The following is a 16,243-nucleotide window of genomic DNA, read 5'->3' on the forward strand; positions in this document are numbered from 1 at the left end:
ATGAAGAGGATCCAAAGTTGGAATTCATTGCAAACTTGAATTAAAAAAGATATTGGAGAGGGCAAAGATGAAGGTGTGTGAATTCTACCCTAATATCTAGCCAATTTATTAACATTGGAAGCTGAAGATATGAAGTGCCACGTATATAAGAATCTTATCTAAAATTTGCATAACCAATTACATTTTGACACGTGATACTCGAAATCCTATCTGAAAAATTATTAAGATTACATAAAAATAAGAAATCTAGAGAGTTATTCACTTTAACGACACATGTCACTTGAAATCCTATTCGAAAAATTATTGAGATTATATAAAAATAAGAAATCCGGAAGCTTATGCATTTAGCGACTAGTTTCATTCAAAATATGTATGAAACCTTATTTTAATATGATAGTTTAATTTAATTAATTATATTAATTCAATTAAAATAATAAATTATCAAGGGGGCTAAAGGGCCATAGGACAAAACATAACCCGTTTGACAAAAAACCCATTTCCAACCGAAGAGGGTTATTTTTTAGCCCCTCAATAATTTATTATTTTAATTGAATTAATAAGGTTGATTGAATTAAAATACTATATTAAAATAAGGTTTTCAGACATATTTTGAGTGCCACTTGTCGTTAAATGAATAAGCCTCCGGATTTCTTATATTTATATAATGAAAAGGATGTGAAAGATTGGTGAATAATTGAAATAAAATGAGGTAAGATGTATGCAATGGTGAAAAGGAGGTGAGAAATAGTGTAGAAATGGCTTAGGTATTTATAGGAAAAAAATTATAATTTTTTTTAAAAATTTTGTCTTAAAAAAAAAAAGAAATCAAATCTAACAGTGACCTGACGTCATGTCAATTAGCATGGGTTTAAGCTGATGCAAACCGGTTGGCTGGCTGACTCCCTTTGGCTAGCCCGTTGGCCTGGTGGATGAATTATGGCTTGGTGGGGTCCACAAACCTTTTGACCTAGCCTTTGGTTGGAGATAGTTTCATGTCAAAACATACTATATTTTGACCTATGACCATTTGGCCAGGACGGTTGGAGACGCCCTTAGGCCATTTCCAACAGATCCGGCTAGAGGGCCATAGGGTAGAAAATAGCCCGAAATGACACGAAAATCATCTCCAACCGAGGGTTAGGCCAAATGGCTCGTGGGCCCCACTGAGCCAAAAAAGGAGAAAAGGGCCAACTGACTGGCCCAACCTAACCAACCAGCTAGCCCTAGGCTGGTCCAGCAGTTTGAATCCAACGGCTACTTGTTGACGTCAGCTAGTTGTTATATTTGAATCTTTTTTTTACAAAATTTAATTTTTTTTTAAATTCTATTTTTTTTCCTATAACTACCTAAGCCATTAAACAACATTAAATAACATAACATTGAACAACATTAAACAATGTTAAACAACCTTAAATAACATTACGTAACATTAAACAACATAAAACTTATACAACACAAAAAAAAAAAAACCCATTTAACAACATGGAACATAAACAACATTAAAAAAAACATTTAACAACATATAATTTAAACGCCTACCTCTATGCTTCTTTTGGCCCAAAGATGTGCAACAATATCCTATTGTAGGTACTTGTTTGTGACACGAGAACGTATTATTATTGAGAGTCCATCTCGAAAAATTATTGACAATCCATAACGTAAAATTCTTGAGGTAGTTTAATTTAAGTAACCATATTAATTCAATTAAAATAATAAAATATGTTTAGCCTTATGATCATTTGACCTCCTCAGTTGAAGATGATTTTTTGTCACAAGGCTATGTTTGGCCTATGGCCCTCTGACCCATCAGTTGGAGATGGTAAGAAAAATGATCTGATATTGTTCATTAAAATATTAATTTTTTGAAGAATTATAAGATCAAAGAGAGTCCTCCGACCCTTGGGTTGGAGAAGGCCTTAGCCCTCTCCATGTTGTTTTGTTTTAACACCTGAACAATCACGGGTGTATAAAGCACAGGACGACCTTATCCCCAAGTTTGGCCACAGCCTCCAGCCTAGACCTGGCAGTTTTTGACACGACACGATGACACGACACGAAAACGACACGAAAATAACGGGTTTCGGGTCAACACGATAACTTATCGGGTCACTATCGGGTGACCCGTTAAGAACCTGTTAATAACGGGTTCTTAACAGGTATACACGCGGGTAACACGTGGGTAACCCGTTTCGACCCGTTAAGAAAAAAATTATTTTAATAATTTTAAAGTTTAATTACTAAAAGATTTATTATAAAATACAATAGTCATATTAATATATACAATATATTCTATATTAAATATATAGTTTTGTATTATTGTTCTATATAAATTATAAAAAAATAAAAAAAAGTTTTAGTCATTATTTATTTTTATTATGAGAGTTCCTTATTATCATTACTAGGATAAATTTTACATAACATATTCTTGTCCAAAATTAAAATATACTAGTATAGTATTTGTATATGCAAAAACTAAGAAGACATACATACAAGTATGAAAAATGTGAAAGAATATATAAACACTCGTGATTTATCATTATTCCTTCACGAATAGATAATTGTTACACTTATATTATCGTTTAGATTTTTAAAATCCTTCAAACCCTCATGAATAATGTTTTTTATTTGAGGGCAAAATTAATAATAATTATTGTAGAAGTGTAAAAAATGTAAAAAAATATATATACAATCACTCATATATAAAAAATGTAAATACTTTAAATTAAAGATCAAATTTATTCATTACATTCTTATAGGGTCGAGGAGTGTATATGTACAAAATCATCAAAATCGGAGCTAAAATAACCGTTAAATTGTGATTTTTCGTTTATAACCGTCGAAAACTTTTGTTCCGTTACGTAATCTCTGAATGTTTGTTTTTTACAATTTTTTACGTTTGCAATCTCGGAATGTGTACAAATAAGTATGACGGTTGGATCGTTGAAAAATGTTTCGTAGAATACATATTGCATCAAAACGGTAGATTAAACAAACACTTAGAGTTAATATTATACTTCTATTAAGTATAAAATAAGTTTTTGTGGTATCCACTAGTGTAAATACTTTAAATTAAAGATCAAATTTATTCATTACATTCATATAGGGTCGAGGAGTGTATCTGTAAAAAATCATCAAAATCGGAGCTAAAATAACCGTTAAATTGTGATTTTTTTGTTTACAACATTTGATAACTTTTGTTCCGTTATGTAATCTCTGAATGTTTGTTTTTTACGATTTTTTACGTATGAAATCTTGCAATGTGTACAAATAAGTTTGACGGTTGGATTGTTAAAAAAAGTTTTGTAGAATGCATATTACATCAAAATAGTAGATTAAACAAACACTTAAAGTTAATATTATACTTCTATTAAGTATAAAAAAGATTTTGTGGTATCCATTAGTGTAAATACTTTAAATTAAAGATCAGATTTATTCATTACATTCTTATAGGGTCGAGGAGTGTATCTGTAAAAAATCATCAAAATCGGAGCTAAAATAATCGTTAAATTGTGATTTTTCGTTTATAACCGTCGAAAACTTTTGTTCCGTTACGTAATCTCTGAATGTTTGTTTTTTACGATTTTTTATGTATGCGATCTCAAAATGTGTACAAATAAGTTTGACGGTTGGATCGTTGAAAAAAGTTTCGTAGAATGCATATTGCGTCAAAACAATAGATTAAACAAACACTTGAGTTAATATTATACTTCTATTAAGTATAAAATAAGTTTTTGGTATCTACTAGTGTAAATACTTTAAATTAAAGATCAAATTTATTCATTACATTCTTATAGGGTCGAGGAGTGTATCTGTAAAAAATCATCAAAATCGGAGCTAAAATAACCGTTAAATTGTGATTTTTCGTTTATAACCGTCGAAAACTTTTGTTCCGTTACGTAATCTCTGAATGTTTGTTTTTTACGATTTTTTATGTATGCGATCTCGGAATGTGTACAAATAAGTTTGACGGTTGGATCGTTGAAAAACGTTTCGTATAATGCATATTGCGTCAAAACAATAGATTAAACAAACACTTAAAGTTAATATTATACTTCTATTAAGTATAAAATAAGTTTTGTGGTATCTACTAGTGTAAATACTTTAAATTAAATATCAAATTTATTCATTACATTCTTATAGGGTCGAGGAGTGTATCTGTAAAAAATCATCAAAATCGGAGCTTAAATAACCGTTAAATTGTGATTTTTCGTTTATAACCGTTGAAAACTTTTGTTCCGTTACGTAATCTCTGAATGTTTGTTTTTTACGATTTTTTATGTATGCGATCTCGGAATGTGTACAAATAAGTTTGACGGTTGGATCGTTGAAAAAAGTTTCATAGAATGCATATTGCGTCAAAACAGTAGATTAAACAAACATTTAGAGTTAATATTATACTTCTATTAAGTATAAAATAAGTTTTTGTGGTATCTACTAGTGTAAATACTTTAAATTAAAGATCAAATTTATTCATTACATTCTTATAGGGTCGAGGAGTGTATCTGTACAAAATCATCAAAATCAGAGCTTAAATAACCGTTAAATTGTGATTTTTCGTTTATAACCGTCGAAAACTTTTGTTCCGTTACGTAATCTCTGAATGTTTGTTTTTTACGATTTTTTATGTATGCGATCTTGGAATGTGTACAAATAAGTTTGACGGTTGGATCGTTGAAAAAAGTTTCGTAGAATGCATATTGCGTCAAAACAATAGATTAAACAAACACTTAAAGTTAATATTATACTTCTATTAAGTATAAAATAAGTTTTTGTGGTATCTACTAGTGTAAATACTTTAAATTAAAGATCAAATTTATTCATTACATTCTTATAGGGTCGAGGAGTGTATCTGTAAAAAATCATCAAAATCGGAGCTTAAATAACCGTTAAATTGTGATTTTTCGTTTATAACCGTCGAAAACTTTTGTTCCGTTACGTAATCTCTGAATGTTTGTTTTTTATGATTTTTTATGTATGTGATCTCGGAATGTGTACAAATAAGTTTGACGGTTGGATCGTTGAAAAAAGTTTCGTAGAATGCATATTGCGTCAAAACAATAGATTAAACAAACACTTAAAGTTAATATTATACTTCTATTAAGTATAAAATAAGTTTTTGTGGTATCTACTAGTGTAAATACTTTAAATTAAAGATCAAATTTATTCATTACATTCTTATAGGGTCAAGGAGTGTATCTGTAAAAAAATCATCAAAATCGGAGCTAAAATAACCGTTAAATTGTGATTTTTCGTTTATAACCGTTGATAACTTTTGTTCCGTTACGTAATATTTGAATGTTTGTTTTTTTACAATTTTTTACGTTTGCAATCTTGGAATGTGTACAAATAAGTTTGACGGTTGGATCGTTGAAAAAAACTTGTCATTACGAGTGTTTATATATTTTTTCTATATTTTTTTACACTTCTACATTAATTAAAAAACTATTAAAGACTTTAGGTAAGCGAAAATATACTTAAAACAAAATTGCGTTTTTATGTTTTGGATGTGATAATATGAAATGTATATACTTATTTAGTATTATGTTTTTCATTTGATTATTTATTGGTTTAAAATATATTTTCCTTAACGGGTAACGGGTCGGGTCATATTACCTGTTAATATTATCGGGTCGATTTCGGGTCGGGTCATTTTACCCGTTTATTTTAACGGGTGTTACACGACACGACCCGTTAAGATATCGGGTATGACACAAAAACGACACGAACACGGAAAACACGACACGAATGCCAGGTCAGCCCCTCTGTTTTTGTACACAAAAACAAACAACACACAGACGCGCGCACGCACCATCGCAAAGCATATCCTCCTCCTCCTCCTTCTCCTCCTTCCCTCTCTCTCTCTGCTGTATCAATGGCTTCCATATCTTCTCCGACCCCAAGTCCTCACAAGTTCAACTTCCCCAACCCCAAATCATACCCCTCCTCCGTTCCCAAAAGACCTTCCTACCCTTCTTCCCCTTCCTCCCATTCCCAAACCAACTTCTCCTCCAGGTTTCCCAATTCTTCCCTCTGCCGATGCCAGAAGAACCCTTCTTCCTCCTCCGACTCAACCCAGTGGAGATGGGACTCTGCGCTCCAGGACCTCATCAAAAACGCCATCAAAAGCTTCGATTCCTACGTCAATTTTAAACCCCAACCCGACGCCCAATCCGCACCCTCTTACACCGAAGACCTTGATTGGGACTGGGATCGCTGGCGCCACCATTTCCTTGAGGTCGAACAACAAGAGCGCCTTGTCTCCCTTCTCAAGGTCTCTCCTTTTACCACAATTCCTCCTCTCTCTCTCTCTCTCTCTCTCTCTCTCTCTCTCTCTATACATATATATATATATATATATATATATATATATATATATATATATATGAAGATTTTAATCCCTATTTATCGATAGTCTCCGGTGTTATGCAAACGTATAAGATGATGCATGCAAATATATGAACAATAAAGTAAACACGCCACACACAATCACAAGGAATTTAGTGAAGTTCAGCGAACTTAATCACCTGCACTATAGAGAATAACTACTCGGTTACAAGAACGTATTGGAAACCTTTATGCTAAACCCCGAAACCTTGCTTTAGATCTCTCTGTCACTCTTGACTCTCTACCCTTGTATTCTCTCTGCTTTCCGTAGCCCCCAACAAGCCTACACTGATTGAGATTACAAAGAAAACCTATTTCCCAGTTCTTATGGGCAATAACCTGTACACATTCCTTTTCTCCTTTCCCAACACCAATTGGAAACCTAAACCTGTTTGTCCTTGGTATTTTGACGAGCCAAATCACAACAATATATATACACACACATTTGTCGAAGCGATGATGATTTTGCTTATTTATGTGAATTTTTTGTTTGAAACTTGAACAGTCACAGTTGGGTCGGGCTGTATATGCAGAGGACTTCGAGGATGCTGCAAGGCTCAAGGTGGCAATTGCCGCTGCAGCTACAAACGACGTCGTGGGCAGAGTCATATCTCATCTCAATGTATGTGCTTTTACCTCCCTGCATTTACTTCTCCGTTTGCTCTCTAATTTTGGTTTTCATTTTCTTAAAATAGATTTTGTTGGTTTTCATATTTCAGAGAGCTGTAGAGGAAGAGCGATACCAGGATGCTGCATTTTTTCGAGATAATGCTGGTGCAGGATTGGTGAGTCAATCAACAAGGAAATGAGTTTCTGATTAGTAATGTGAAAATGTACCTGTTTTTCAGTTTAATGCATTTGGATAAGTGTGTTTGGGTTGTAGAATTTCAACTTGGCATTGATAAAATTGCACCTGTTTTATTTATATGTGGACTTCCGATTTTGTGTTGTAGGTGGGTTGGTGGGCAGGTCTTTCTAAAGATAAGAAGGATCCCCGTGGCTTAATTATTCGAGTAACTGCAGAGCATGGAAGATATGTCGCAAGGAGTTACAGTCCGCGGTAAGTTGTTTTGCGTTGTTTGTTTAGTTTTGGGTGTACCTTTTGTTTTTTGTTGTGACCATGACCAGCAGAGCATTGATAATTTGGTAACAGTAGCTTCTAAATCAATAAAAAGTAAGAGAAAGTTCAAAATTAATAGTTTAGTTACTTTATTTTGTAATTGTAAGACCTAAAGTTTTAATCTGAAGAAATGGGAAGAATTATGGGGGTTGAGAAGACAAACAGTTGAGGCATGTTATTGTTTGTGAAGATCTATGAGGGACAGGGATAACCCCTTTTCCTTTTCTTTTGTTATCTATAACCATTTTAGATGCTAGTTTGTCCGAGTGGCTTTGCATATATTCTTGCCAAAAAATAACACTAAACAAGGGATGCTACTGAATTGGATGTGATAGTACTAGTAGCAAGATAACTTTTTAAAAAAAAAAAAAAAAATTCTCCGTTTATATCTGTACTTATCAATACCTTGGATTGAAATGGTACCAAGTGACTTCTTGTGTCAGTATTGGAAACTACAAAAGAAGTCCTGCCTAAGAATGGAACCTATTTATACTTTTGATGGATCGGAGCCTGTAATTTTCTATCAGCAATTTTTGCACTGGAATTATGAGAAATTTTCAAAATCCACTGTTTTGATATTGATAGGATTTTTACCACTGCACAAATAGGGATAAAAACATTTAAAAATACTTGCAAGAGAACCAGGTACCTGTAGTATAAATGGCTCAAGCAAGGTCTTTTTCCACCGGGATTGAATGAATAATTTGTATTTAAACCAATTCTTAATTAATTAATTAAAACAAAGTTTTGGAAAAGGTTGATTTTGTGACTTAAAATATTAAAAACGAATTTAAAATAAAAACAATTAAATAAATCAACTAGAAAACAATTTAAAGAAAATCAATTTACAGAGACACTATTTGTAAAAGCACTAGGGTTCCGCCGTCACCTTAACAATCCTATGTAGTTCTCCCATTCACTTATGAATTACTCATGCATATTTCGAAGGTTAGGTTTTCGTAATATATATCCTAATTGGAACCTCTAACATAGAGCGTATATCTAATATGCAACCCGTCCGGAAGTTCGGAACAAATATAAACACGAAAGACTCATTAAGTTTTATGAAAACCCTTTGAAAAACCATGCAACCCTTAAGACGTGGTGGTGTTCATCCTAAGTGAAATTACAATTATTAACCACAAGAAGCCAATGCCAATTTCAAGGAACCTTCAGACCAAAATTGTATCAAATTACTTTTCTAAACATCCTAATGATCGTAAATCACTAAGACACTTAGATAGTTTAAAACGGTGATTAATAATTCAAAACATACATGCATAATATCATAAGTAAATTGAAAAGAAACTATATATTCTTGCTAAGGCTCGTGGCCTCGCCCTAGGAAAAGAGACTAGTTATGAACAATCATTAAACAAAATATTATCAAGAAAATAGATAGAAAACACCTAGAAAATAAACTTGAATCGTCAATCCAAAGTAGTGCGTTTCCCCCTTCTTCACCCTAATGCCTAAATAGCCTTATTTATTCTACTATAAAATAAAACCCTACGCAGAAAAGATCTTAGAATAAAACTAGGAAACATAATAAAATAATAAAACAGCATATAAAAGGTTTCCTATTTGAACCGAAATTCGACTTCTCAGAAAATCAGACTTTTTGACCAACCAAATCAACTCTGATTTGTTCCCAAAAGGTCTCTTTTGAAAGCTTAAGTCGTCCCCAACAAATCCTCAAAAGGAATCTTCCTCAAAGTATGCCATCTTGACCTCCAAAATACCCAAAACGTCCAAAAACATCAATCTGGAAAAGCTGTGTGCTGGGCCTTTTTTTCTTTGCCATGGTCAAACGGCTCAGTAGAAAAATCTGAAACTTTGGTACAATCATCTGAAAGACTCACGAACATCCTCCAATTGGAATCACTCTAAAATTTGTCTGTTTGATTACCTTATGCTCAAGAGGAAATTGAATGTCCTACATTAGAAATATAATTCAAAATATCAAAATCTCACCAAAATAATCAATAAATTAATACTAAGATTAGGGTAAAATATATAGTAAAATATTGGACTCATCAGATTTATAATATGTTGCCTGTTGAAGAATAGATATTTACGGAATGCTTCTCATGTCTTATTTTTCATTGTACTTGAGACATATATCATTTTGTAGTTTCCAATGAATTTACTCTGTGTTTCAATTAATTTCTTTCAAATGTAGTTTTCCATTCTGTAGGCTACTGGTGCTTCCTGCAGTGTGTATAATTTTATTAACTTTCATCTCTTCAGGCAGCTTGCTACTGCTGCAGCTGGTGTTCCACTCTTTGAGATTTATTTAACAGCAAATAAGAATGGTGAATACAGACAGCAGGTATCTTTGTAATGTTTAAATTTTTAGTATAATCTAATGCATCAATTACAACTTTCTAGTGGTCGAAACTTAAAATGGGCGGTAATAGGCTTGCATTTCCCAGTGAATGCTTGGGACTGTTTTGATCTTAATTGGACTTTACATCCATTTGAAAAAATAAACTAAACAAGAATTAGCACAGCGCGCATCATAATGACCATGCTGGCTCTTATACCAACTTAGATAGGGAAACACATTGACAAAAATTCTTTAATTTTTCAAACAGAATCCAGAAGTTAGGGCATTTTAGGTCTTCTTGTTTTCATAGAATGTCTAGAACCATAGGACAATAGAACAGAACTCTCTTTTAGCATTGCTTCTCAAAACCACCTTTTTCAAAATCTTACGTTAAAAAAAAATTCTTTTAGGCAGCAAACCCTAAGAGCAACCTTTAATCTTCAATAATTACAAAGCAGTGAAACATAATGAAAGATAAAAAATAGTAGGTAATATTCCATAATGAAAAGGGCTAAGATTTTTAAGCAATAACACAAGATTCCAAAACAAATTTTGGTAAGATGCCTCTGAGTGTTCTTCATCAAATTGACAGTTCTTATTTAGGTATTTTCTTTATAATAAAGAATCTGTTATCATATATGCATAATGAAATCTTGAATTGTGGAATTTTAACTTGCCAGACAGTCTGGCACCATAAGATAATTATGTTGACAAACTGTGAGTATGGACTGTTGACTTATTTGAATGTGCTGTTTAGATTCGTAGTATAATATGGTTATGTTGTCAAACTATAGTTTCATCAAATTAGAAGAGCGAGGGGCAAGCATAGAGGTTTGACCAGGACCAGATTGGAGGTTCAATTAGGATGACATCATAATATGCACACTTCAATATTATATTTTAATTGTAGTGTTGAATATTCAACTACAAACATTTAGATTGTTGAATACTTTTTATGTTTTTCCAATGAAAATTTTGAAAAAGAAATTCTTTGACTTTTATGTCAAGTAACCAATGTATTAAAACCATGAGGCGTGGGCGAGGCGTCCGAGGGATAGCCCGGCCTAGGCGTGAGGCAGAGCCTCACAGGACCTAAATTTTTTAATATATACACTGAGCGTACACATATATTATATTAAAAAAAAGAAGATTATTAATTAATAATCACCCTGAGCACACACATATATTATAAATATATACACACATATATTATAAATATATATACACATATATTATAAATATATATAAACATATATTATAAATATATATACACATATTATATATATATATATATATGTAGATGAAAAGCACAATGAGCACACATAACAATACATGCAGACAGCACACACATCCATTATATAAAAAAATAAAAATCAGAAATAAAGGCAGAGAGACGATAGTGCAAGGAAGAGGTATGAGGCAGTTAAAACCTACCCAAAATTTGGGTTTGGGAGTAAAAAAAAAAAAAAATGCCCGAGGCACGCCTAGGCAGCTCCAGCAACGCCTTCCGCCCACTCCCTCAAAACAAAGGCAGCAACCCTTACCCCCAGCCTCAGAGGATGGCTAGGCGCGCCCTGAGGCGAGCCTTTTAAAACATTGTAAGTAACAGAAAAAATCTGTGTATGGAGAAGGGAGAAAGTGCTGATAACTTACTTTGCACTGTCCACTAGCTGTAGGTTATGATCAAAATTATTTGGTGAGGCAGGGTGAGTTGCGTGGTTCCAGCAGGATGTTGCGCATTATTGACTGAAAACACAAGGCCTACTCCTTTTGACGGTGGATCATTTGTTTGGAAAGGAATAGGACATTGGTGGATTATAAAGGCGTAGGGGTGAAAGAACTATAGTTGTACAGTTTGTGCTTCGAGTTGCCTATCAGTCTCTAGATATGAAAGAGGTTACTTTTCTGAATAACAGTTTTGTGTTTCCAATGCTGGTTGAACTAACCAAACCGGTTTTGGGGCTTAGTTAAGGAAACAATAGTTTGGGGGTGAAATGAAGTGGACAGTTGTGCTAGTTCCTGGTCAATCCTTTATTTGTGGCAGTCCAGTTTGGTTTTTAATTTACAAGCAACGGCATTTGGTGTAAATTAGTGAAGATTTAAATTATTCTTTGGTTTGGAATAGGATTGGAACAACAAAGGACAATTTTGAAGTGATACTTATTAATTACTTGATACTTGTTTATTGCATCATTTTTTATGCTTAAAGATGTGCAGCTAATATACTTAATATTTCTAATGCCATAAATTTCAGGCTGTGTATTTAAAGCGGGGAGGGGTGTTTCACGATTCTCCACAAGTTAGCTCCAAATCATTGGATGCTAGTAGCAGCTTGAATCCTATAGATTCAACTGAAGAAAAAGGTGATCTGTTTGTTGCAGATAGTGAAGATGCTGAAGATGGTAATGATGGGGATGATGGCTCTGATCTTTCTGAGGATATCTCTGGTTTTCAAAGTATCTTGAGAGATATGATTCCTAATGTGAAGGTCAAGGTCTTGAAAGTGACCTCACCAGGGAAGGTAGACAGGGATCTAATATCGAAAGTGATTGAACAGATTATTGAGGAAGATGATGAAGATAAGGATAGTGAAATAGAGAGTTTAGATGCTGAAGATGAAGAAAAAGTTGAAGGTGATGAAGAGACAGATGTGATAGAACTGGATGCTGATCCTGGAATTATTCAAAATGCAGAGCGACGTGAAATTGCCTTTAAAGTTGTTGTTGGTGATCTTGGGCAGAAACTATCAAGCAGCCCGCCTACTAAAAATTTGCTCCGAGTACCTGCTAAAATGGAGAAGAAGGGACGTTTATCATTTTCCTTTACTGTTGAGAAAGATATTAACCAACAGGATTCCCGTGGAAAGGAACGGTCTTCTGTAGATAAGAAAGCTAAACTTGGAGGTCAGCGAAGCATTGACAATGTTATGTTTGATCTGTCTAAGTTCATGGGTAAAGAGAAGATACCACTTAAGGTTGGCTGAATTTTCACTGTACAATTTGAACAACCTGTATTTTACCAAATCCACCACTCCCTATACACTAAAGTTATTGCCATTTTATGTTTTGACTATCAGGTACTCAAAGATGTTGGCGAGTTAATAAATCTTGCTCTCAGCCAGGTTAACAACCATCAACCACTGTCAGGATCAACCACTTTCAATCGCATTGAAATGCCAGCTTCTCTAGATCCTTTAAATGGTGATTTCCTTCAAAATTATATTTTATCTTTTTCACTTTTTGATGCTATAATGAGGAGAAAAGTAAGTATGCTATAACGAGGAGAACAGTAAGTGCACTAACCTGTTTCCCCAACCCAAAACCCATCCTATAATTTTACCGTTTCTCCTTGTCCCACCATAAAGCAACAAGACGAAGAAAAAGAAGGTGATCCCTTGAGAATTGTCTATCCATGGACAGAGACTTCATCCCTTGATCGCTATCTTGGAATCCCAACTATTTTCATGCGACTCATATGTGCATCTGAAGTCAGCATGCCATAAGGAATCCCTCTTTAATGGAGGTCTCCACAACCATCTCCAAAGTAGCACTTAATTTCTTTTCATCAAATTTCCCACCCTAGCATCTTTTTCCATCACTCTAGGTATATCCCTTATAATTTTGGAAAATTTTGGTACATAATTTTTTCTTACCGGAGGGCTGCTATTCTTTAAAAGGCATTGCCTATCTTGCTTGTATTATTCTTTTATTTGTAGAAGCTTGTTAGTTTGTAGACTCTGAATTCAGTGGATTATAGTCTTCTGCACCTTTAATTAATGAAATCTGGTTTCTGATCTCTCCCTCTTCTGAAAAAAAAAGAGAAAAAAAAAAGTAATGTTTGATGCTGTGCAGAAGTTCTTATGGTTGATCATCCTGTTTTGTCACTAGAATCCTTAAGTGCATTTGCTTTAATCCATGACAGATTCTTCAGCCCACCTTATATTGAATGTACTGAAAATAGGTTCATTTTATCAGGGCTTTACATTGGTGCACATGGGCTCTACACCTCAGAAGTTATTCACCTGAGACGTAAATTTGGTCAATGGAAAGAGGATGGTGGGACTCAAGAACCTCTAAACCTTGAGTTTTATGAATATGTAGAAGCCTTAAAACTTACTGGGGATCCTTATGTACCAGCTGGCCAGGTAATTTTAAAATGTTATTGTTGGTAGCTTCATAATATTCTATTGAAATAAAAGCTCATGCGGCATTTGGCTATGTTTTTTTCTGATACATGTTATTAATACTTGGATGACTGGAAGCCACCTTATTTCTTCCAAAGCGCTCCTCTCAACTTTGGAATGAACATCTGGGCTTAAGTTTTGTTTTTCAGCGACTAGTTACCTGGTTTTTCTAAACCTTGGTCCTTGTACCTCATCACTTGATTTCTATAGGTGGCATTTCGTGCAAAGATTGGGAAAGGATATCAGCTTCCTCATAAAGGGATTATACCAGAAGAATTTGGAGTGGTATATGTTTAACTTGTTAGATCGAATTTTTTCTGATCACTTGTTATTAATTTTCTCTATCGTGCGTCAACTTGGCATACATTTATTTTGCTTTCTGAAGAAGAGTTTCTTTTATCATTATTATTTATTTTTGAAACTCAGGTTGCTCGATATAAAGGACAGGGGAGGCTTGCTGAGCCAGGGTTTCGCAATCCCCGATGGGTTGATGGTGAACTTGTTGTTCTTGATGGGAAGGTTTTATAATTTTGCTTTATATTTTTTCCTGTGTTTTTATCTCAAAAAGTACTCATTCGGTATCTCCAGAATGCATAGTGACTATATGATATACTTTTATGAAACTGTTGCAGTACATAAAGGGTGGACCTGTTGTTGGATTTGTTTACTGGGATCCTGAGTATCATTTCTTGGTCTTCTTCAATCGATTGAGGCTTCAAGAGTAACTTTCCATCGTACATAACATTGCAGTTGGTAGATATTGTTATGAAATTTTGTAGGGTAAGTTCTTTCTCAATAAAATTATCCATTTAAACTATTGAAGTTTTGGGGTAATACTGCAAATGTTGCTGTTAAGTTTTCTGCTAATCAAGTCTACAATTAGTTTGTCACACACTCATATGTATCATGTTTAGTAAATAGGGAGGTTGTCCAATCCCTTTTCTTCTGAAAGTTGCTCGCATATATTGGAGTTCTCTAAATTCCAGTGGCAATTTTTTTTACAAGAATTAACGTTCTTTATAGGGTTTTCAAATAAACACTAAATTGAATAGGATGGAGGGAAGAGAGGACAAATATATTTTCTTTCCTAACTTTAAAAAAATCAGAAAAAGATGGGTACTATGAATTTGGGGTGGTGTGATGAGTAGATGAGTTGGTGCAGCAGATTATATTTGGGAAATGGTGCAGCAGATTATATTTGGGAAATGGTGCAGCAGATTATATTTGGGAAAGGCTTAGACTATATATCCAGTTAGTTGTAGGCATGAATCAACCACTATCATGTAGGATTTGTTTCGAAAGATTGATGCATGTATGCATTAGTGGCCTTATTTTAAACCTTATCAACTATAACCAGCCGTGCTCTTTGAAAGAAGAGGCGTTTTTGTGTTTTCCTTGTATGGACATCCATCGTGAATTTGCTAATCGTCATTGGAAGGCTTTCCTTTGTGATTTTATTGCTATTTGTTGTGTAATTAACAAGTTATTTAAATACAATGCAGTATGATAGTTGATGCATTCCCCTCTGATGAAGGTTTCCTTTGCTGTCTCTTGTGTTGTGCAGTTTAGAAGATATTTACTAGATATCTACTGGTGCATTTGTAAGCATGTTGACTCAAAAGCAACTGCGCTGAAGCTTTGGAATGCAATAGAACAGATATTCACCTGTCTGTCGCTGGAAATTTCTTTTGGTATCAATGTATGTATTTAACTTGTGCCAATCCATCAAACGTTTTGGCTCAATTGTTATACGCTTAAGTTAGTGCTTTTGTGCAGTCTATTTTTTCTAGCTTTTGCTTGAGTTGTGTCGAAGCAGTAAGCGCTTGTGAAATACCTCAATCAGGTGAGACAAATTAACTCCTGTAGGTATTTGGTGGGCTCGTTCGTTGTAAATAATTAGAAATCAAAGGTAATATGAATATCTCAATTCTCCCTCATTTTAATGCGAGAATTAGCTTTACAAAATTTTTTAACAGTTATTTATTGGATTTTATTTTGGCAAGAACAATTTGTGATGGTTTCTACATGGTGTTTTCATGTTTCTTCTGTCGTCGCAATGTTTGGGAATGTGGATGTAATATATATGTCTCTCTCTGTTTGAGTTGAGTTTGACTTTTTGGGTATCTCTTGGTTCTAGTTTTCCTTTATATCAGAGGAAGATAAAACGGTTATCAAAATTGATCATTAAGTGATGAGTGAACCGTGTTTCTCTCTTTTTTCCCTATTG

The 16,243-nt window shown here is 33.8% G+C and overlaps 1 protein-coding gene across 2 annotated transcripts; it reads left to right on the plus strand.

The window, feature by feature from the left end:
* The first annotated feature begins 1,921 nt into the window (after nucleotides 1–1,921).
* LOC103436557 (protein EXECUTER 1, chloroplastic-like) lies at nucleotides 1,922–15,953 on the plus strand. 2 transcript variants are annotated; one of them, XR_011581199.1, is made up of 13 exons: nucleotides 1,923–2,014; nucleotides 5,759–6,271; nucleotides 6,890–7,006; nucleotides 7,104–7,169; nucleotides 7,338–7,444; nucleotides 9,755–9,836; nucleotides 12,088–12,807; nucleotides 12,910–13,033; nucleotides 13,808–13,977; nucleotides 14,227–14,301; nucleotides 14,443–14,535; nucleotides 14,649–14,796; nucleotides 15,581–15,953. XR_011581199.1 is itself a non-coding variant. In XM_070822218.1 (12 exons), the coding sequence occupies exons 2-12, from the start codon at nucleotides 5,873–5,875 to the stop codon at nucleotides 14,739–14,741; spliced, it is 2,046 nt and encodes a 681-aa protein (XP_070678319.1). In that variant the 5' UTR covers nucleotides 1,922–2,014; nucleotides 5,759–5,872; the 3' UTR covers nucleotides 14,742–14,801. The 2 variants fall into 2 exon arrangements, 1 of the variants encoding a protein (XP_070678319.1); XM_070822218.1 differs by lacking the exon at nucleotides 15,581–15,953 and having other exon boundaries at nucleotides 1,922–2,014; nucleotides 14,649–14,801.
* Nucleotides 15,954–16,243: the final 290 nt, after the last annotated feature.

The sequence above is a fragment of the Malus domestica genome, chromosome 05 (genome assembly GCF_042453785.1).
Source record: "Malus domestica chromosome 05, GDT2T_hap1".
Lineage (NCBI taxonomy): Eukaryota > Viridiplantae > Streptophyta > Magnoliopsida > Rosales > Rosaceae > Malus > Malus domestica.

Coding starts and splice junctions, on each gene's coding strand:
- LOC103436557 (XM_070822218.1), top strand. CDS start 5,873: ATGGCTTCCATATCTTCTCCGACCCCAAGTCCTCACAAGTTCAACTTC. Junction 9,837..12,087: donor ATGGTGAATACAGACAGCAG/GTATCTTTGTAA, acceptor CATAAATTTCAG/GCTGTGTATTTAAAGCGGGG. Junction 14,536..14,648: donor TTGTTGTTCTTGATGGGAAG/GTTTTATAATTT, acceptor AAACTGTTGCAG/TACATAAAGGGTGGACCTGT.